Consider the following 23,850-nt stretch of genomic DNA (forward strand, 5'->3'; position numbering starts at 1 on the left):
GCCAGAAGAGGGCACCAGACCTCATTACAGATGGTTGTGAGCCACCATGTGGTTGCTGGGAATTGAACTCAATTGGAAGAGCAGGAAATGCTCTTAACCACTGAGCCATCTCTCCAGCCCAATGACCCAACTTTAATCAGCATCTTACATTCTGGCAGCAGCAGTCATGTATAAAGTATTTTGAAGAAGAAATATCTTTTTTTTTTTTTTGCTTCTGTGCTCTGGCACTGGCTTACCAAACTCATCCTTTTACTAGCATTAGTCATTGTAATTTTGGTGAATACTTAAAACCAGCTGAGTCACAGATCCTTGTGGGTAGAACAACTACTGGATTCTTCTCTTTATCTTAGACAAAAGGCTGAGAAGCAAGCTATTGGATTCTTCAATTGCCATTGGTATGCAGCTGTTCATAAATTACGTGGACCACAGCTTGTGAGACATCTAATAAGCCTACTTTTTACATCCATGGTGAGAATCATTCTACCTGTCCTGGTCATGTAGAGAATCTTAAATACTGCAGCTGTATATTTTATTCACCTGACTATAGAGGAAGAAGTGCTGGCAAACAATAGTGCTCATGAAGACATTCTTTCTAGCTCCATTATTCTCTACATATTCAAATTTCCATGAATATTACCCTTTTTATTATTATTCATTTGCCTGGAGTTTGCTTCGAATTTCAGGAATAAAGCCCATAAAAAATGGAGTCATCATCCAGCTTTCTGATGGGGGAAAGACCAATCATCTTGATTTAGATCTGGTTCCTGCTTTTCTCTTTCCTGTTGTGTAAAATCCCTGTGAAAGCCATGTAAAAAGTACATTCAGTTCATCTGACCTCAGCATGAAGCCACAGAACAAATATTTCATTTTGTAACTTTAAAACACTGTTTAGTTGTTAGTATTCTAGGCATCCTTATATCTGTGGGACAGGAAATTCCTCCACCCGCCTAGCACAGTGCACCCTACAAGTCACGCAGTGTGCTGGAAAAAAAAGGGAAGTTCCTAGGAGTGCAAGACGATGACATTGATTGCTTTAGTAGCCAGGGGCCAGTGCTATTAAAATGCATATGTTCTCAGATCTGGAGAAGTTCTCTGTTGGGGTGAGTGGAATGGACAGGAGCCAGTATTCTGTCTCTTTAAGCACACTGTACCCCTATGGGCGGTGCTCTAGCCACTCAGGACTCATTAGCCAATCAGCACTCCAGATGACCTGCCAGTCAGAAGCAGTGCAGGTCTCTTCCGGGCAGCCGCCTTCAGTCTTGGCTTTGAAGAGGAGCTGGCACCAGTGGATTCCTGTTCTCTGGTGCAGTTGCTGTTGCAGGGAGATGATGAGCTGAGAACTTTGGGAAAATGGAGAAGCACAACCTGGTGAGTGAGGGAACGCTGTCTCCTGATGGGGAGGAACAGAGGGCGAGGTGCGGAAAACACGATGTTGTTACCTCCATGGGTCTGGGTGGGAACCCGCCGCCATATTCCCTGTGTTGTGAAGTCCCTCATGGTCCCTGCTAACTCCTGGACCTAGGGGCAGGCCTCTGAATAACTTTGCTCTGTGGCTTCATCTGCTTAGAGTATTGGGAGCAGGAAGGTGCGTGTACAAACACCTTCCTAGTGAACTTCAACAGAGTTCCTGCATTCATGGAAACAAGTTGCCAAACTCAGAGAAGAATAGTTTTTCCAGTATCTTCTCAATATCGAGCACTTTGCATTTAAGCTTTAAATATAATCTGAATTTATATTTAAATTTGTGGACGTTATCAAAGGCATCTCACATGTCGTGTAGCTCTCCACTACTGTGTCATAATGTAGAAGAGTAGAATTGGTGATACAATAACTTGACCAATGCTTAAAAAATAATTAAGTCTCACAAAGTAGAATTTATCAGAGGGAGAAAAGCATCTAAACAGCCAAACCGTGAGTCTATGCTAATGAGGGCTGGTAGAGATTAGAATGCCCAGGTATACATTGTTTATCAGGATTGTCCAGATATTTGATTCCAAACCATTTCAAAGAAGCCACCACTGAGTTAAAAATAAAAAGTCACTGGTGGGTGGTTGTGGTGCACACCTTTAATTCCAATACTCTTGAGGCAGAGGCCGGTGGATTTCTGTGAGTTCAAGGCCAGCCTGATCTATAAGAGCTAGTTCCAGAACAGGCTCCAAAGCCACAGATTAACCCTGTCTTGAAAAACCAAAAAAATAAATAAATAAAAAAATATCACTAGACCCACCCAAATATCAAAGAATAGACCTGTTAACAAGCTGCTCAAGGAGACATTACAGGTCACAACCAACCTTAAGACCTGGCATGCCATAAAGTTCCAGTTTTCTTTTTGAGAGAGGCATAGTTCTGTCAGAAGAGCAATATTACCGGTTACGTATATTTGAAATGTAAAACACTGTTGTGTGAATGACTCACCTGATCAATCAAGGCTTTCCTTTAGGACCTCAGGCAGGGAGGAGGGACATTCTTGCTGACCTAGTAACAGCGTGGGACATAAGCCTTTGAGTTTCCCTAAGGACCTGAAGTATTGATGCTAAAAGAGAGCTTTTTCTAAAACCAGCACTGTGCATTGGAGAGAAAGACTGGACTGACAAGTCAAAGATAAAAAAGATAGAGTGGAGAGGTGTTGCCGAAGATATGTGCAGCCTAGTAAGCTTCCCTTCTGATCTTCACCTTAGAACCTTGTCAGTGAAGAATGACCTGCTGTAAAAGGTCACGGGCATACTTAAGAAAATATCTTGAGAATATTTTTGCCTATATATTTATACTGGCAAGTTGCCTGTTTCTATTTCAATTGTTCAGAGTATACTCTGGACCACTATCCTAAGGGATACTTATGACTAACAGCATATAATGAATGCAAAAATCTATCTAACCTCGGTCCCTTGAGCATTGGATAGAGATCAATGCATAACATCATTAAACATACTTTTCTTTATTAATCTCCTAAGTGTGTGATGTGATTTCTCAGAGGGAAGGCATATTAATTCTATAAGAGCTGCATTTCTGTCCTGATAGAAATACTGCTTCTGAGACAACTTCTGTTATGTTGACTCAGGTGGCCTTGGTCCTTGTTTGTTGCTTTCCTAGGCATCCCTGAGTGTCCTCTATGTTACACCCTCAAAGTTCTTAAGTGACTGTATCATTTCACAGTATTAAAATTATGTATTTGCTGGGCAGTGATGATGCATGACTTTAATCCAAGCACTCAGGAGGCAGATGCATGCAGATCTCTGTGAGTTTGAAGCCAGGCTGGTCTACAAGAGCTAGTTCCAGGACAGTCACCAAAGCTACAGAGATACCTTGTCTCAAAAAAAAAAAAACCAATAAAATAAAATACAATAATACATTTGAGCCATGTAGTTGACTGCCCAATGCAGTCCCAGGAAAAGGATTTGCATATGGAGCATTTCTTCTGTCCTCAGACCACAATAGGAAGAATAGATTATTGTGTGCACTGCAGGGGGCACAGCATAGGCAATCAGCTGTTGCAGCCACCACTATGTAAAAGGGCCTGACTGTGGTAGCAGGAGTGGTTTGTAATTGCCCAGCATGTGTAAATTAATGTCATGTGAATGAACACAGAGCAGATTGTGTGGGTGTCCAGATTAGGAAGGTTATCTTGACTGAAGGAACATTGAATTTGCAATTAGACAACTATCCTCTGCAGATATGATCGATTTTTTTATTGGTATTTATTGAGCTCTACAATTTTCTTTTCTTCACTCCCTGCCTCTCCACTCCCCTATTCAACCCTCTCCCGTGGTCTGCATGCACCCAGATTACTCAGGATATCTTGTCTTTTTATACTTTATACTTCCCATGTAGATTAGAGCTCTGTAAGTCTCTCTTAGCATCCTCATTTTTGTCTAAGATCTGAGATTTGTGGTCTGTAGGCTGGCTTTCTTTGCTTTGTGCTTTAAAACCACTTATGAGTGAGTACATGAGATAATTGTCTTTTTGGGTTTGGGTTACCTCATGCAAAATAATGTTTGCGAGTTCTATCAATTTCCCTGCAAAATTCAAGATGTCATCATTTTTTCTGCTGTGTAGCACTCCATGGTGTAAATGTACCACATTTTTCTTATCCATTCTTCAGTTGAGCAGCATTTAGGTTGTTTCCAGGTTCTGGCTAGGACAAACAAAGCTGCTATGAACATAGTTGAGCACATGTCCTTGTGGCACGATTGAGCATCCTTTGGATATATACCCCAAAATGGTATTACTTGGTCTTGAGAAAGGTAGTTTCCTAATTTTCTGAGAAATTGCCACACTGACATGTAAAGGGGCTGTACCAGCTTGCATTCATACCAGCAATGCAGAAATGTTCCCTTTTCCCCACAACCTCTCCAGCATAAGTTGTCATCAGTATTTTTGATCTTGGCCATATATTCAGGTATCAGTTATAATCTCAGAGTTGTTTTGATTTGCATTTATCTGATGACTAAGGATATTGAATATTTCCTCAAGTGTCTTTCAGCCATTTTAGATTCCTCTGTTGAGTTCTCTGTTTAGGTCTTTACTCCATTTTTATTGAATGATGTGTTCTTTTGATGTCCAATTTCTTGAGTTCCTTGTATATTTTAAAGATTAGACCTCTGTCTGATGTGGGGTTAGTGATGATCTTTTCCTATTCTGTAGGCTGTCATTTTGTCTTGTTGACCATGTCCTTTGCTTTACAGAAGCTTTTCAGTTTCAAGAGGTCCCATTTAATTGTTTCTCTCAGTGTCTGTGCTGCTGGGGTTATATTTAGTAAGTGGTTGCCTGTGCCAATGCCTTCAAGTGTACTTCCCACTTTCTCTTCTATAAGTTTCAGTATGGCTGGCTTCATGTTGAGTTCTTTGATCCATTTGGACTTGAGTTTTGTGCATGGTAATAGATATGGGTCTATTTTCATTTTTCTACATGTTGATATCGAGTTATGCCAGCACCACTTGTTAAATATGCTTTCTTTTTTTTCCATTTGATATTTTTTTGGTTCCCTGTCAAAAATCAGGTGTTTGAAGATGTGTGGATTGATATCCGTGTCTTCTATTCAATTCCATTGTTCCTCCTGTTTGTTCTTACGCCAATACCAGGATGTTTTCAGTATTGTAGCTCTATAGTAATGATTGAAGTCAGGGATTGTGATGCTTCCAGAAGTTCTTTTATTGTATAGGATTGTTTTGGCTTTCCTGTTTTTTTTTGTTTTTTTTTTTTCATATGAATTTGAATACCATTCTTTTGAAGTCTTTGAAGAATTTTTCTGGGATTTTGATGAGCATTGTTTTCAATCTGTAATTTGGTAAGAAATTCAATTTGGTTAGAAATATGATCAATCTTGCTTGACAGAGTTATGTCGACTTGGAGATTTGAGAAACAGGCCGTTTCCTAACTCTATGTGTCAGGTTACAGATCTCAGAAGTCAACATATGTATATTGGCACCATCAACCTATCTCTTGTTAATGACATCCCCTCTCCGCGGGAAGGGCGTACTCTTTTTTAAAGTCAATATAGAAAATTTTATTTAATCTTAAAAGTGCACCTTTTTTTGGTCTTTTGAGAAAGGTTTTCCTTGTAGTTTTGAAGCCTGTCCTAGATCTAGCTCTTGTAGACCAGGTTGGCCTCAAACTAACAATGATCTGCCTGCTTCTGCCTCCTGAATGCTGGGATTAGAGGCCTGAGTCACACTGCCCATTTAAAAGTGCATTATTATCATCACTTTAAAAATCACTTTTTTGTATCAGTTTCAAATACTTTCTTTTTTCTTTTTTTCTTTTTCTTTTTTTTTTTTTTTTTTGGATTTTCGAGACAGGGTTTCTCCATTACTTTTTTTTTTTATTGGTAAAAGGAGAATAAAAAAAAACAAATTTCCACCTCCTCCCAGCCTCCCATTTCCCTCCCCCTCCTCCCACTCTTCTCCCCCTCCACCCACCCCTCTCCCCTTCCCCCCACTCCTCTCCCCCTCCCTCTCCAGTCCAAAGAGCAGTCAGGGTTCCTGCCCTGTGGTAAGTCCTAGGTCCTCCCCCCCTCCGTCCATATCTAGGAAGGTGAACACTAAAACTGGCTAGGCTCCCACCAAGCCAGCACATTGCATAGGTTCAAAACCGTGTGCCATTGTCCTTGGTGTCTCATCAGCCCTCATTGTTCGCCATGTTCAGAGAGTCCAGTTTTATCCCATGCTTTTTCGGTCACAGTCCAGCTGGCCTTGGTGAGCTCCCAGTAGATCAGCTCCACTGTCTCAGTGGGTTGGTGCACTTCTCGTGGTCCCGACTTCTTTGCTCATGTTCTCCCTCCTTCTGCTCCTCATTGGGACCTTGGGAGCTCAGTCCAGTGCTCCAGTTTGGGTCCTTGTCTCTATCTCCATCCATCACCAGATGAAGGTTCTTCTTACTTAGCTTCATTAGGTTCACCTATTGTAGACTCCGTGACCCCTATTTATGGCTAGAAACCATTTATGAGTGAGTACATCCCATGTTCATCTTTTTGGGTCTGGGATACCTCACTCAGGATAGTGTTTTCTATTTCCATCCATTTGCATGCAAAATTCGAGAAGTCATTGTTTTTTGCCGAGCGTAGTACTCTAGTGTGTATATATTCCATACTTTCTTCATCAGTCAGTGTTTCGGTTTCTCAGGAAATTCGGGATCTCCGTAACTTTTGGTTCCTGTCCTGGTACTAGCTCTTGTAGACCAGGCTAGCCTTAGACTCACAGACATCCGCCTGCCTCTGCCTCCTGAATGCTGTGATTAAAGGCCACCACCGCTGGTTCAAATACTTTCTTTAAGTGTATTGCTGCTCTTATCTCTATTGTTTTCTGTTATCCAATGTTTCTTTCTTTCTTTTTTAAATATTTATTTATTATGTATACAATATTCTGTCTGTGTATGTCTGCAGGCCTTATTACAGATGGTTGTGAGACACCATGTGGTTGCTGGGAATTGAACTCAGGAACTTTGGAAGAGAAGGCAATGCTCTTAACTACTGAGCCACCTTCCAACCCCTATGCAATGTTTCTAAGTAATTAATAGTTTCATTTCATTCCTTTCAAGTTAAGTTGATTTCTATGTAGATCAATGTCTCCTATACTTTAGGCCTGCCTCATGCTGTGTAATTGAGAATTATTTTGCCAGGCTGTGGTGGCGCAAACCTTTAATCCCAGCCCTCGGGAGGCAGAGGCAGGTGGATCTCTGGTACTTCAAGGCCAGCCTGGTCTACAAGAGCTAGTTCCAGGACAGTCACCAAATCTACAGAAAAATCCTGTCTCGAAAAATAAAAAATGAGAATTAGTTTGAACACCTAATTCTGCCTCTGCTGCCCAGTTCTGGGACGACAGTCCTGTAACTCCTTCCAGGTTTGTCCTTCACTAGTCAGTTAGAAAGAAAAATAGAGCAGTTAATGAGTGTCTGTTGAAATTTCTGACTTTTACTGTGTACTTAGAAATGAAGAGGGATTGGTATAATAATTGAACTCATTGACCAACTTTGAAGCTGTTGGAGACACAGTACAGGAACTGAGAGGTTCCCCTGAGGGTAAGAGCTTTCCTCCTTCAACGGAGATTACTTATGTGGAATCAGTTAGTCAGTTGTGATGCTGTATTATTATCCTGATTGACCATTGTTTGCAGTCCACAGACAATGGCAATCTGGGTATGGACTGACCTTATCTTGAAACCTAATGTGTGATATTTCAGTAGTTTCTCCAAAATAGATGATCTGGGTAAAATGTTGTGTCCCTGCTTAACAGGACCATTACTTTTCTGGAATAAGATCTTCATCTTTAGGGAAAATACATGAGAAATATATATTGTGCTCTAATACAAATCCCTAGTCTCTGGAGCACAGGGTCATAAAGCCTGTTTCAACTTTTCAAAATAATTTTTGAAATTAAAAGCACAACATATTCACATTGTCTTTGCTCCCTCCAAGCCCTAACATGATCCTGATTGTTTGCTAATTCATGGTCTGTTTTTGTCTAACAACAGTTATAAAATAAACACAGTTACACAGGAACAGTGATTACTTTATGAATGTAACCTGTGTTTGTCTGCAGGATTTCCCATCTCTGAGGCAGTGGGATGGCTGCACTGGAAAGTGAGTGTACAATTGAATGTGCACACAGAGGACCCTGTGCTTTGGATGAGAAACAGGATGTGGTGTAGGAGAGTAGAATAAGGTGTACTAAATACAGTCTTTCTAAACTAGGTCCCTGTCTGCTGGGCAGGGAGCGCAGAACTGGAAGGACTGTTCTGTCTGAGTCATTTGATCTCTGATAGAGGAGCTGCTCATATTATGAGGCCCAGCTGGGTGGCCCTAGCCTGTGAGGAATTCTGGAAAGGGTTAGAAATCAGGAGTACTAGTGGCAGACAGTTTGTGGGTTCTTTCCATGATTCTCTTCTGCCTCTGCTGTAAGGAGTAGTAAGGAAGATCACAAGCTATACCGTGGTGAGTGTTGGGTGTTCAGATCTGTTGAACTGTCATTTCTGCTATTACTTGGACTGATCATGACAAGACTGTAGTTATGTTGGTCCATTTGGTTCATGTTGGCAGTGGCCCTTATCCTCTGAGCCTCCCTGTATATGAATTTATTGGGGCAGGGGAGACTCTGGAAATTCAGGATATGATGCTGATTGTCCAGAGTACACACATGGACACTGCTCTTGGTGTGCAGTGGGAAGAGAGATTAGAAAACTGAAGATCTAGATTCCAGAAGTTGTCAGTGTTGCATTCCAATTTCAGATTTGTGTTATAAAGATTACAAATAGTTTAGGAACTGGTAGGAAATGATGATATTGATCTTTTAGCGATGCATGATTAGAATGCTTTTAATGTAATTCTGCCGTTAGCTGCATACATGTGATCCAGTGAAGCTTAGTTCCAGGGGACAAAGGAATTTCTGATCTGCAGACATTTCTCAGGAGTGCATTGTGTTGGTCAGGTAGATAGAGCATAATTCACATCTTGGACCATAATCCATGTAGGAGAAAATAAATTTTAAATCATATTTCTTTCTTTACATGAACAAGTTTATTCATGACACAGTTTTTTAAAAAACCCCACCCCCACTTTTTTTTTTGGTTTTTTGAGACAGGGTTTCTCTGGTTTTGGAGCCTGTACTGGAACTAGCTCTTGTACACCAGGCTGGTCTAAACTCACAGAGATCCACCTGCCTCTGCCTCCCAAGTGCTGGGATTAAAGGCGTGTGCCACCACCACCCAGCCTAAACCCCATTCCTTTTTAATGAGTTTAAAAAAATAAACAAAATTCAGCTTCCTCCTCCTTGAACAACAACAACAACAACAAAAATACACTGCAAAACTTCCCAAAACAAAGTAGTGTATTTCTCCAAGGGAAAGTGTAATTCACACTGAATCCTCTGGAGTGAGTTCTTTCTGCTACAAAAACCTGCAAAGAAAGACACTCAAGACAGAAAAAGAAACAAAAAAGCAAACAATAGTTCACCAGAAAATCTTGAGGAGCAGGAGCCCCTAGGAAAGAAAGGCAGACTTTGACTAGACCTGAAAGGACAGGAGAAGGCAGGCAGGGTCTGCGAAAGGCAGGGAGAAAATGAGGGAAGGAAACAAGCTGAACAGATTGGTGCCCTTCCAGAGCTCTGGTTGAAAAAATGCCCTCCTACCACCCATGCCCACCTTCCCTTGAGCAGGCCCAAAGAGAATGAGGTGGATCAGGCAAACAGGGAGCAGGTTGCACATTTAAGAAGTGTCTATATTGAATCTCCAGAGGGAACATGTCACCACTGCCCCAGTCCCTGGGCCTGGCCTAGTACACAGAGTAGGTCCCTCCTCAGTTAGTTATGGGATTCTCCCCCTTCCACAGTATATCTTTTTTAAAAAATATTTTTCCATCTTCTGTTTTTATTTCTTTTCTTTTAACTTTTTTTTTATCCCAGAATCAAGACTGGGAGCTGCTGTAATTGGCAGTTCATGCACGGTATTGGGCATATTGGAAACCCATCTGTTGTGCTGATGGGAATCACCTTAATCTGTCTCCCTCTAAATGGGAAATCATCTAAAGCCAGGGAATTCCTCGCTGACTCTTTGTCTAAGAATTCTACATAGGCAAACCCTTTGGCAAGACCACTGAATTTGGCACAGACTGTAGTAACATGTTTGGCTGAACCACATCCATGAAAGTGAGCTTCCAGCTCTTCTGCTGTTGCACCATGGTCCACATTGCCAACATAGATGGAACTGGCATCAGCCTCCATCTTTTCCTCAAGAGATGAGATCACTGAGCCAGCATTGCCTGGGGTTGTACTCTTATTTTGGGGTTGTATTCTTATTCATCTTCTTCTCTACCTCATTTTGTAGCTTGTTTAACTTCTCATCCTCTTCCTCTATATCCCTGACTCCCGGAAGCTTTGATCACATCTACGTCTGGGCCCTCAATTATGCTATCCCTGGGGTTCACCTTAAGTAGTACTGGCTCTTCTTCCTGCTTCTGGCTGCCAGGGAGTCCCCAGGTGTGCCCAGAACCTGGATAGGGGGCACAGGATCAGTGCTCTTTGGGAAGGTTGTTCCCATGGTCCCCTGCACCCCTGGCTCTCTCCCTCTCAGGCTCCCCAAAGTCCCTGGGCCCACTGCTCAGGCACGAATCTCCAACCACCTCTTCCCCCACTGCTCCTTAAATCATTTTTCTGGGTTCTTTGGGATTGGGCATCAGTGGAGCAGCATTTATCTGAAACCAGAAGAAAACACAAGGGGCTGGGGAGCCATCACAATAGATCTCCTCTGTTTGCAAAGAGAGCAACTATATCATGAGGTTTCTGTCTTTGGAAGACGTATCAATAATTGGAGGTCAGAAACAACAGTTTTTTTGTTTTCTTTTTTTTTTGTTGGTTTTTCGAGACAGGGTTTCTCTGTGGCTTTGGAGCCTGTTCTGGAACAAGCTCTTTAGACCATGCTGGCCTCAAACTCACAGAGATCCGCCTATCTCTGCCTCTACATTGCTGGGATTAAAGGCATGTGCCACCACCGCCCAGCCAGAAACAACAGTTTAAGTGTTACTTTGATATAACTTTTTGAAAGTTGTGCAGTTTGTATTTATTTAATTTCTTTTTTTTAAAGATTTATTTATTTATTATGCATACAACATTCTGCCTCCATGTATGCCCACATGCCAGAGGAGGGCACCAGATCTCATTATGGATATTTGTGAGCCACCAAGTCGTTGCTGGGAATTGAACTCATGACCTCTGGAAGAGCAGCCAGTGCTCTTAACCTCTGAGCCATCTCTCCAGCCCAGTGTTTATTTAATTTCTGTACACATACAATCAAACATAGCTGGGTAACATTGTTCAAGATCACACTTTTCCTTGCCTAAGTTTTCTTTGGTCTTTTGATTAAAAGTTGACTATAGATTTTTGCATCTGCTTTTGCCTTTTTATATCCTTCCCCTTAATGCTTTCACAAAAATTGTGCACATTTTTTATTTATGTTTAATTGTGGAAAGTATAGAAGTCATACATGATTTTTTACACTACTTTTTCTGTAATCTGACTATAATCTAAATATATTATTAGTTATCTTTAAAATAATGGACCTTCATCAATTTTATTCAGAAAATTTCTAATTTTATCAGGTCATTATTGTTTTTTGGAAAGTTTATGTTAAAAGACTGCTTTTATTCATCTTTGATGCCTGCTTCTTTCCATTTCCTGGCATTTCTATGTTTTCCAGTTGTTGCTATCTTCATGTTTGAATCTTTGCTACTTAAGTGTTGGTATAATCAATACATAATCCCTTGAGCTTTCTGAGTGTTTCCACTGTGAATATTGGTTTATTATAAGTTGTCCAGTTATAAATTGTTGGGCAAAGCTATTTGTATTCATTTAATGGTAAAAACTTATCATACACAAAATCATAATTTTTATAGATCGTCTTCATAAGAGTCATCTTTTTCTTTTTTATGTTTTGTTTTTCTTGTTTTTATTAATCTGAGAAAGACTTGACTTACTGGATAAAAGCTTTTATGTGTCTGGGCAGGTGGATCCGCACATATTCTTTATGTGGATGACCTGAATTCAAATACCTACATGCTAGTTGATAGGTTAATTGTTGAAGCCCATGTGGGTCCAACACAGATAATTATTTTCCCTAACAGGACTGGAATGGAGTCACGAGGAAAGATCAGACGCAATTTACAGGGTCATCCTTGTAGGGCAAGATCTCTCGAAGATCTCTTTTTGTTTATTATTGAGTGGGAAAACAACATTAGGCTATCTCCTAGGCAACCAGGTGAATGGGCTTTTAGTCAGGTCCTCACCTGAGTGTATGCTAGCTGTCTAGCAGGCCATGAATTAGCATCTCTATAAGACTTCCTCCAAATTACCAAGAAATAGGCACCAAACATTATGACCAGTTTCAGCCAATACCTCTCCTCAGGCAATCTACATTTGTAACAAAAGAAGAGAGGAACTATACATTCTTGCTATTGTTATGCAGAGACAACTTGTCTGCTGAGCTACCTGATCAGCTCTTACCAGGCCTATGGCTTTTATGCTTGGCTGCTACACCATACAGAAATATGGGCCTACAGTTAACAAATCTCTAATATTTCCAATTCAGCAACCTTCCTTTCTGTATGTCACCTGTTTGTGTGTGTATGTATGTATGTGTCTGTGTGTGTGTATGATATTCTCTGTCATGCACAAACACACAAAAATATCAGTAACCTTATTTTCAAAAGTGCTTGGAACTTATAGAGCAGTTGGAGTAAAGCAAGTTGCTTTACATGTACACTGATTCTTTAAAAAGTTGTTCTCTTGAAATTCCATTTAAAAAAATTTCATTTCCTCACTGTGGTGCAGACTTGGATTCAATCACCAATTGTAAGAAACAACATGGTAGTGATCCTAACATACATTATTTTATTATCATAAGAGAATGAGATGCTTTCAGTAATCAAAACTATTTTCTGTAAAGTAAAAACATCAGAAGACATCAAGAGAATATTGTGAATTTTGGTGAAACAGTCAACCCATTTTCTATTATTGGTAAAGGAGAGAACAGGAGCTGGGCAGTGGTGGCACACACCTTTAATCCCAGCACTCGGGGGGCAGAGGCAGGAGGATCTCTGCTAGTTCGAGACCAGCCTGGTCTACAAGAGCTAGTTCCAGGACAGGCTCCAAACCCCAGAGAAACGCTGGCTCGAAAAACCACAAAAAAAAAGAAACATATATATGTATATGTATATATATTTGTCTTTGTCATTTGTTTTGTCAATAGTGTCATCTATATTGCTGATTTTGTGAACACTAATTTCATCGTATCAGTCATTGTCTTTGAAAATGATGGACCTTCACCATTTTGTACTCAGAATATTTCTTATACTCTTTGGTGATAAACAGTTGTACATTTCTCTTCTTGATCTCATATGCTTGCTTCTAATTATTTAATTTTATTTTTTCATTTATATTTTAATAATAAAGCTTGCCTGATGATCATAATGTAAAACAGATGCCATGGCCAGCCTTACACCACAGGCAAGTCTGACACACACCTTTAATCCCAGTAGTCACACTAGTTTGTTGTAGAGTCAAATGCTGGTGTCTCATATCTTTAATCCCATCACTAAGGAGTTGCAGATAGGAAGTGACATGTCTGGACAGAGAGAGGAATATAAGGTGGTACGAGAGAGGAGCTGAGGGTTGAGTCTTTGTAGAAACAGCATTCAGTCTGAGGAGTTACAGAGACAGGATACCCCATTTAATCAGTCTAGCAAAATTCACCTAGGGGTTCCCTTGGAGGGGATGCCGAGGCTTAGGAAAAGTTAGATTAAGAGAAATGAAGACAGGATCATAGGTTAGACCTAGAGGAGAAAGGTCAATAGAAAACAGCCTGAGTTTATTTCTCAGCCAGCATATATACTAAATATAGCCAAATGGCAGATCAAAAAGCAGTACACCCAGCTCCCCACCTCCCTGCACTGTGCTTGGAGGCAGCTCAAACCTGTGCATTATCTGATTCAGCTAAGCAGCTTCTAATCACTAACAAAGAGTACCCTTGGCTGGCCTGCATAAGCCCAAATCTTAATAGAAAAAATGCACTCTTTCAGTTGTGCAAAATGCTTTTTCTCTTGGCTAACGCAGATGTTATTCACAGCCCTCAAGTTTACTGGAAGAAGTACAGCAGGCATGCTTGAACTCAAAAGGCTTCCTTAAGTCTGAAATGACTCAGGATGATCATTATGATTATTAATATTATGGCAAAAGAGATATTTGTTGTTAATCTCCCCCAAGAAATTACTGCAAGCACTTTGCCAGTGTTTACTTGCTGTCCATTATGATTCAATTTTAACATTAGTAAAACAGTCTATAATTTAACCTTGGTCAATTCTTGCTAATAGATGATGTTTCAATTTTCTTTTTAATATCAACTCAGATTTTTTCCACATAAATTTATAGCTTTTTGTCTGTTTATGTGCGAAAAATATTGATTTTAAAATAATATCTTTCGGGGGCTGGAGAGATGGCTCAGCGGTTAAGAGCACCGACTGCTCTTCCAGAGGTCCCGAGTTCGATTCCCAGCACCCATATGGTAGCTCACAACTGTCTATAATTCTAGTTCCAGGGGACCCAACACCCATGGCAAATCACCAATGCACATAAATAAATAAATATAAAGAAAAAATAAAATAAAATAATATTTTTCCTCTGCTGTAAAATTCCTATAGGGGAATGCGTAGAGGTTAAAATGCCTAAAATGAAGACAATGAGGTGGTGGCTCATGCCTTTAATCCCAGCACTTGGATGGCCGAGGCAGGTGGAGTTTGAGGCCAGCCTGGTCTACAAGAGCTACTTCCAGTACATGTTCCAAGGCTACAGAGAAACCCTGTATCAAGAAAAATGTCTTGAATGTAACCAAACTTCAGATCCAAACCATCCATATGTGCGTCCTATAATTTTATTTCCACTAATCCAATTTTTTTCTCTGCTTTAGATGATAATTCTCTTTGACTATTTAAATCTTTGTCACCCTTTATAGTTTGGTTCTAATTACTGTTTTGAAATTTTTACCCAAAGAGTGGACTATAGATGGTAAATGCCTTGCAGCAATTTCAGAAAATTTTTAAGATTCCACAAATAATCTCTCCTAATTTTTAAATTTAGGGCTCAAATTTTTGTAAAAGCATTTTACATGCTGAATAATTAATAGATTCTCCTTTTTGTATATTTTCAGAATATTTTGTAAATTTTTAATCCCCAAGGAGACAAAGTTTGCTTTACTTCAGCAAACATTTTCTCTAAAGTATGTTCAGTTGAATCATCTAATAAAATTCTGTATAATGTTGAAAACAAAGCTTACTTGAGTATAATTTCAATTATATTAAGTAACAAACTACTAACCTGCAGTACTTTATATCCTAATTTGTTTATGATAAAACTTTTGAGGACTAGAAATTTTCATTGCATGTTTAAGTGAATGGTATTAGGTAAAATATCTTGAGTAAGATTATAATATCATAGACAGTATGTTGTAACAAAAATAATGTCAAGTTTGTATCAAAAGGAAGCATCCATATCTATATCAATGTAAAATGTATAAATAAGTAGTTACTTTTAAAATTAGGAAAAATTTTCACTGCTCTTAATATCTATTTTTGTCTCTATTGTACATGGCATTGAATATGTATGTCTGTATATGTCTATATAAATAATGTGTAAGTCTTCCACGATGAACAATGTATTTTCCTGCAGTAATTTTTAAATTTCCAGGAAGAAGATGGGGCCCCACAACAAGTCAAATTGCTTGTTATCATTACATCAGGATGATAATAGCACTACTATAAGATCTGTTTTGAGTACCAGATGCTCAAGATGGTTCCATCTTAGTTAGCTGAAATGGTACCCTTTTTACAATGTTCTGGATTGACCTTCTTATAGGAAGCTCAGAAAAACCTTACCAAATAGTCAGACTATTTGCAATTATACCAGACAGTAATCTTGGAACTTAACCATCATTTTACTTTCACAGGATCCTAAAGAAAGAACATCGCCCCCATGACAGCTAGAAGTAATTCTAAAAGACTTCCTCTCCTCTCCCAACAAAGTTTGTCCTCAGGGTTAGGGACATCATTTAGGGGTTGGTTATAATTGGTATAGGATTTTGGGTTGGAGGGGAAATTTTATTTTTTTGGTTTTTCAAGACAGGGTTTCTCTGTGATTTTGGAGCCTGTCCTGGAACTAGCTCTTGTAGAACAGGCTGGTCTCAAACTCACAGAGATCCACCTGCCTCTGCCTCCCAAGTGCTGGGAATAAAGGCATGCACCCCCACCGCCCTGCTAGAAGGGAAATTTTAAAGGCTCGGGGATCTCTTTCAAAAAAAATGGGAAAATTGGATGAAATAATAGATTATTCTGAGCTTACACACACTAATAATAGGGAGTAATAGAGTAAATGCTTGTGAGGTATAATTTATAGGCAATTGCATTTGTATTGATTTTTTTTTTGACTTTTCAAGACAGGGTTTTCCTGTGGCTTTTGATTCCTGTCCTGGAACTAGCTCTTGTAGACCAGGCTGGCCTCGAACTCACAGAGATCATCCTGACTGTGCCTCCTGAGTGCTGGGATTAAAGGAGTGCACCACCACCCACCAGCCATTTGTATAGATCCTTATATTGATATAATGTTAAGTCATATTGAATATTATATGCATTCATGCTTCTACCTCTCCTTAAAATATTTTATACATTGATACATATTTATCATATTGCAATGCACACTTCTACCACTGATCCAGATAACTATACATTGTTTACATTTTGAGGTCATTGTCCTCATTTGTTGCAATATTGTATAATATTCTCCTATGAAATCTTAGTCTTTAATTATAGGTATTAAAAATAGCAGAACAATAGTCATCTAGGCGGGCGGTGGTGGCGCACGCCTTTAATCCCAGCACTCGGGAGGCAGAGGCAGGCGGATCTCTGTGAGTTCTAGACCAGCCTTGTCTACAGAGCTAGTTCCAGGACAGGCTCCAAAACCACAGAGAAACCCTGTCTCGAAAAACCAAAAAAAAAAATAGTCATCTATGTTTGTCATACTTATAGTTAGAATAATCAGGTTCTTTAGATAAGTAGAGATTATATTCTGCATAGATAGGCAATCTTCAAACACTTCAAAGAACTGTAGAATATGGCATTTAACTAACTTAGAGTTCTTTTGAAGTGAGGCACTATTGCTCCTGGTAGCATGGATCTATTCCCCCAGAGAAATTTGAGCACCGAAAGCACTCCACTTGGAGCTTGTTTTTTTCTTGGAAAAACTGTCTTTGGGCAAAAACATGCTCATGCCTCAACTACTGAAAAGATAGATGATGTCTGAATATGGATAAACAGGTCTGTTAAATCTTGACAAGACAGGGTAAGATGGTTTTGAAAAATTTCCTCCCTCTGAAAATGATCTTTCAGTTATTCTAGGTCTTTGCAAAAGTTGGTCCCTTCAACTTTGCAAATGAGACTTTGCATGATTGCCCAGGTAGCCAGTTATCTCTGTAATTTGTTGCACATTTTGTCTTTTTTTAAAGATTTATTTATTTATTATGTATACAACATTCCTTCCATGTATGCTTGCCAGAAGAGGGAATCAGATCTCACCATAGATGACTCTGAGCCACCATGTGGTTGCTGGGAATTGAACTCAGGACCTCTGGAAGAGCTGTCAGTGCTGTTAACCTCTGAGCCATCTCTCCAGCCCTGTTGCACATTTTGAAAAGTTGCTTGATTGCACTTCCTGCTTACTCAAGTAATATTTCCCTTCTCAGATTCAATGGGGTTGAAAACTAGATAGTTGTAGTTACTTTCCTCTCATGACTTGTTCAAATTATTTATTAAACAAGAATTAAACTAGTTAGGATGGGAAAATTGTTGAATATATTGTTCTTATTGTATATAATTTTGTATTGGGTTTAGAACTCTCTTATTTATACAAAAGGGGGAGATGCTGTAGAAAGAATTACAGGCAGTGGTTTCCCGCCCATTGGGGCATGGCATCTTATACTGTACATGCAAATGTAGAGCATGAGTTTGGCCTCTTTTCTGGCTGTGTGATTCAGATTCTGATCTCTGTTGAAGCATAACTTTCTGATTTGAGTCCATCCCTAAATAAGTATACATTTATTTCTCAATTCTGAGCTGGTGTTGTATTTCTTTAAAGCATCCTTCTTCAAGCAACATTAAATGGGAATCATTGAAATGACTAAATGCATTTTTTTCCATTGTTGACCATGAACTAATAGTAACCGGGTTCACAATGTACCTGACTGAATGAACAACCTCCCAGAAAAGATCATGTATTTGAACAAGTTTCTGTCCATAGTGGTTTTCTTTCAATTATCTGTGGATCCTTAGTAGGAGAAGAAGCCCTTCTATATGAAATTTCTCATTGTATCCAATGAATCTCAATACCCTCAAGTAATTTCCTAACATTTAAATCTATTGTGTTAACTGGGCGATGGTGGCGCACACCTTTAATCCCAGGACTCAGGAGGCAGAGGCAGGCAGATCTCTGTGAGTTCGAGACCAGCCTGGTCTACCGAGCTAGCTCCAGGACAGGCTCCAAAGCCACAGAGAAACCCTGTCTGGAAAAACCAAAAAATAAATAAAATTAAATAAATCTACTGTGTTGTGCTTGACATTAATCAGCCAGCTTCCTACTTATACTGAAATGCTTTTAACATCATTATAGGCTCGATCTCTAAATCACATAAAATATAGCAGAAACAGTTGTTATTCAGTCCTCAGGTAACCTGCTGTTTTAATTGTTTCGTTTGCTTATCTGAGTAACTGTGTGGCTCTCAATTCCTGTAACTAAAGGGAGGCATCATTCCTGGCTCTATTTGTTTTTATGTTATTGGATGATGGTGCTAGAATGTAGGTATTTTTTATGTCAAGTATATACTCCTGTGCTTAGCTTCATAATTTCTTGAATTTTAAAAATTGACAGAGGGCATCACTCTGATTGCCAAGATGCCATGTATTCATAACATTAATACTGCCTGAGTGTTCTGAGTCATTAACTGGAGTGAAAACAATTCTTTGTGGAAAGTTCAATAAAAGTCTTTCAGTTCTTTGTATCCCATTGTTTGTTTCATTCCGGTTTTCAATGGAAACAGGGTCTCAATGTGTATTTCCACCTCTCCTGGACCTGATTGCTTAGACTTGACTGGCATTCAACTCAGAGACAAATATTCCCACCTCTGTTTTCTGAGTGTTGTGGTTAAAGGCACAATACTTCAATACACCCAGTTTGTCCATCTATTCTTCCTTTCTGTAGTCAGTAGTTTTTTTGTACAATATTCTCATGCACACAATGTACTGTTGATCTTTTCTGTTTTTCTCTCCCTATGAATAGATATTTCTCTTATAAGGTGGTACAAAGGGTACAGAAATAAAAGAATTGACTCTCCTTTTAAATTTCATTGTAAAGTGAGTGTCCTTATCATGGAATAAGAGTAGATAACACCAGAATCATACAACTATACTTTCAAAGAAGTATGCATTCCAATGTTGCCACTGTCATGCTTACATTGTACACACGTGTGGTATATTTTTGAAGGCAGTAACCTATGATGATGTGCATATCAACTTCAGTAAGGAAGAGTGGGATTTGCTGGATGCTTCCCAGAAGAATCTCTACAAAGATGTGATGCTCGAGACCTACAGGAACCTCACTACTATCGGTAAAAATAAATTTCTTTCATGTTTCAAAATATGGAGACAACTCTTCCTTGGTTTATGTTGTTGTTCTGTAATTTGATTTAGAAAGAAGGAGAATGAGGTGAACAACACAGTCATAGTTCTTAGGATAATAAGCTAATTATTTCACAATGTTAAATAATATAACATACATATTCTGGTACTATATTTTAGGATACATTTGGGAAGACCATAACACTGAAAAACATCGTCAATGGTGTAGAAGGCATGTAAGGTAATTTTCTTATGCAAGTTTATAACAATGTGCCTCTGATGAGTTTGTAATGTGTTATGACACTTTTAAACAAAACAACAGTGTAAATAAGCACAGCTTTAAATGAATTGATGGTTAATAAATTCTCACAAATCCATATAGCTCAATTTCCTGTATATGAATTGCATTTGCAAGGCATTCATTTAAGAAAAATTCTGGGAAGCAATGACTAAACAGATTTTAGCATTAATCATGAGAGCTAGATTATACATCTGCCAGTCCATTTGTTTCTTGTTACTCATGACAGAAAATGTATACACATTTCAGTGATGATGAATATAGCTGCAAACCTTTCTACTAAATCAATAGCCCATGGTAAGTAAGTCTTGTATTACTCATATAGTTTTTGTGACCATGTTAAGTTTAATGAAAGCAGCTGTTGGAGTCAAGGATCAAGGGGCAGGTGTTGTGGAGAAACCTTAATACCTATACCACAAGCCTCTGAGGAACAGAAAGTCAAACCGTGAGGATTCAATGTGGAAATCTTTTATTGACTATTCTTCCTTTCCTATATATATCATATGTTACTTTTGACACAAGAGTATGAGCATAGGGATATGCAAAGATTTAGCATTCCTCTCCTTAAGAACAATTAAGAAGATAAAATGTAGTTCCTATGTAGAGTATACTTGTTGAATTTGATACAAGAATACAAAGTTAATTCATTTTCTACCATCATTGTTAATACTTAAACATACATTATGAAAAAACTACGATGAGTTCTAGGTCTGTGCAAATACTTTTAGGTGTCTTAGTTCACTTAGCAAATGTATAATGATTCACGATATAGTAAAATTTATAAATGTAGTAAAGTTGGTAAAGCACTCAGTGTATGCAGTTGTCTTCAAAAATGTAAAAAATTTAATAGAAAAATATAGGTATAGATGAAAAGGTAAACCATGGCACAAAGGAAATTATCACATATATTTTTTGAGATGCAAAATGACCCCTAATGGGTGAACAAAACATGATTTAAAACAAAGATATAGAACCATAATGTTTGATTCCTTTTTACAATTGGAAAAAATATGAAGTTAATTCCTATAGATATGAGGTTTCACAGTCCATTGAATGTGGTGAAACTTTTACATGCGTAAATTATCCTTGCAGGATTGAAAGAAATCAAACTGGAGCGGCGTTTTCCGTATATTCTCACTGTCCTAAAGCCTTGTGTTATAACACTCATCTTCTAAGGAATGAAAAAACACGTACCGGAGAAAAATGCTCGAAAATTAAGCAATGTGATAAAACCTTTCTTCATCACAATCATCTTCAAAGGCATAAAAGAACACATACTGGAGAGAAACCCTATGAATATAATCAGTGTGGTAAAGACTTTACTCAATACAGTGTTCTTCAAACTCATAAAGGAACACATACTGGAGAGAAACCCTATGAATGTAATCAGTGTGCTAAGGCCTTTGCTGAGAATAGTGCTCTTCAAAAACATAAAGGAACACATACTGGAGAGAAACCCTATGAATGTAATCAGTGTGGTAATGCCTTTGCACATCATAGTCATCTGCAATTGCATAAGAGAAAACATACTGGAGAGAAACCCCATGAATGTAATCAGTGTGGTAAGGCCTTCGCACAGCGTAGTCATCTTCAAGTGCATAAAAGAACACATACTGGAGAGAAACCCTATGAATGTAATCAGTGTTCTAAGGCCTTTGCTGACAACAGTGCTTTTCAAAAACATAAAAGAACACATACTGGAGAGAAACCCTATGAATGTAATCAGTGTGGTAAGGCCTTTGCACAGCGTAGTCATCTTCAAGTGCATAAAAGAACACATACTGGAGAGAAACCCTATGAATGTAATCAGTGTTCTAAGGCCTTTGCTGACAACAGTGCTTTTCAAAAACATAAAAGAACACATACTGGAGAGAAACCCTATGAATGTAATCAGTGTGCTAAGGTCTTTGCTGACAACAGTGCTTTTCAAAAACATAAAAGAACACATACTGGACAGAAACCCCATGAATGTAATCAGTGCGGTAAGGCATTTACACGTCATAGTTCCCTTCAATTGCATAAAAGAACACATACTGGAGAGAAACCCTATGAATGTAATCAGTGTGGCAAGGCCTTTGCACAGCATAGTCATCTTCAATTGCATAAAAGAACACATACTGGAGAGAAACCCTATGAATGTAATCAGTGTGGTAAGGCCTTTGCACGTCATAGTTCCCTTCAATTGCATAAAAGAACACATACTGGAGAGAAACCCCATGAATGTAATCAGTGCGGTAAGGCATTTACACGTCATAGTTCCCTTCAATTGCATAAAGGAACACATACTGGAGAGAAACCCTATGAATGTAATCAGTGTGGCAAGGCCTTTGCACAGCATACTCATCTTCAATTGCATAAGAGAACACATACTGGAGAGAAACCCTATGAATGTAATCAGTGTGGTAAGGCCTTTGCAAGTCATAGTCATCTTCAAGTGCATAAAAGAACACATACTGGAGAGAAACCCTATGAATGTAATCAGTGTGGTAAAGACTTTGCATATCATATTCATCTTCAATTGCATAAAAGAACACATACTGGAGAGAAACCCCATGAATGTAATCAGTGTGGTAAGGCCTTTGCACAACGTAGTCATCTTCAAGTACATAAAAGAACACATACTGGAGAGAAACCCTATGAATGTAATCAGTGTTCTAAGGCCTTTGCTGTCAACAGTGCTTTTCAAAGACATAAAAGAATACATGCTGGAGAGAAACCCTATGAATGTAATCAGTGTGCTAAAGCCTTTGCTGACAACAGTGCTTTTCAAAGACATAAAAGAAGACATACTGGAGAGAAACCCTATGAATGTAATCAGTGTGGTAAGGCATTTACCTAACTTCGTGGTCTTCAAATACATAAAACAATACACACTGAAGAGACACCCTATGAATGCAGTCAGTGTGGCAAGGCCTTTGCACATCATAGTCACCTTCAAAGGCATAAAAGATCACATACTGGATAGAAACCCTATGAATCCAATCAGTGTGTTAAGACCATTGAATATGAAAACAGTGTTCACATTCATAAAAGAATGCATGCTAGAAAGAAACCTTAGGAGTGAAATCAGTGTGGTAAGGCCTTTACAGAACAGAACTCCTGTACTCTTGAACGGCATAATATAGCACCTACTGTAAAGATATTAATGAATGGAATTTGTGGTAGGTGGATGAAGGTCATTGGTTAATCAAGAAACTGCCTTGCCCATTTGATAGGCCAGCCCTTAGGTGGCTGAAGTAGACAGAACAGAATGCCGGGAGGGAGAGGGAAGTGAAGCCGACGTCATTTCCTCTCCTGTCCGGAGAAAATGCGATGCAGCCTGCCACCAGGGCAGACATGCTGAATCTTTCCCGGTAAGCGCACCTCTTGCTGCTACACAGATTAGAAATGGGCTAAATTAATACGTGAGAATTAGCCTAGAAGAGGCTAGATATAATGGGCCACGCAGTGTTTTCATTTATACAATTTGTGTGTTGTTATTTTTGGGCATAAGCTAGCTAGGCACCCGGAAGCTGGGTTTCAGGAAGCGGCCCGAAGTTCCTTCAACAGAATGGTGCCGATGTGCACAACTGCTTCCACAAAAAGCGTGGGAAAGAATAGAGTAAAGCATGTTTTCTTGGTAGCAGCAATTTCTCATTCTGCTCTGCTTGCTAGAGGCAAGCAAGCACTCTCATCTAAGAGAGGCTTCCTGACTGAGCTTTAGCTGCAAAACCCTGCATCTCTTAAGAGATCCTGCCAAGAAACACTTAAATGGTGTTGATAAAAGCCAACTGAATGCTTGTTTGTTTTCAGCAGTAGCAGGAATAAAGTGCCATTTTAAAATGCCCTGTTCTGAGCTGTCCTGCCAGGGCAGACTCTGACTC

The 23,850-nt window shown here is 39.1% G+C and overlaps 1 protein-coding gene across 1 annotated transcript; it reads left to right on the forward strand.

Annotated features, from left to right (window-relative positions):
- The first annotated feature begins 1,350 nt into the window (after positions 1–1,350).
- LOC142840052 (uncharacterized) lies at positions 1,351–22,826 on the forward strand. Its single transcript, XM_075956532.1, has 6 exons — positions 1,351–1,453; positions 8,033–8,073; positions 19,556–19,679; positions 19,870–19,930; positions 21,248–21,890; positions 21,975–22,826. The coding sequence occupies exons 1-6, from the start codon at positions 1,351–1,353 to the stop codon at positions 22,824–22,826; spliced, it is 1,824 nt and encodes a 607-aa protein (XP_075812647.1).
- Positions 22,827–23,850: the final 1,024 nt, after the last annotated feature.

This window comes from Microtus pennsylvanicus, chromosome 22, assembly GCF_037038515.1.
Source record: "Microtus pennsylvanicus isolate mMicPen1 chromosome 22, mMicPen1.hap1, whole genome shotgun sequence".
NCBI classification, from domain to species: Eukaryota; Metazoa; Chordata; class Mammalia; order Rodentia; family Cricetidae; genus Microtus; species Microtus pennsylvanicus.

Coding starts and splice junctions, on each gene's coding strand:
- LOC142840052 (XM_075956532.1), top strand. CDS start 1,351: ATGGAGAAGCACAACCTGGTGAGTGAGGGAACGCTGTCTCCTGATGGG. Junction 8,074..19,555: donor TGGGATGGCTGCACTGGAAA/GTGAGTGTACAA, acceptor ATATTTTTGAAG/GCAGTAACCTATGATGATGT. Junction 19,931..21,247: donor TGGTGTAGAAGGCATGTAAG/GTAATTTTCTTA, acceptor TCATCTTCAAAG/GCATAAAAGAACACATACTG.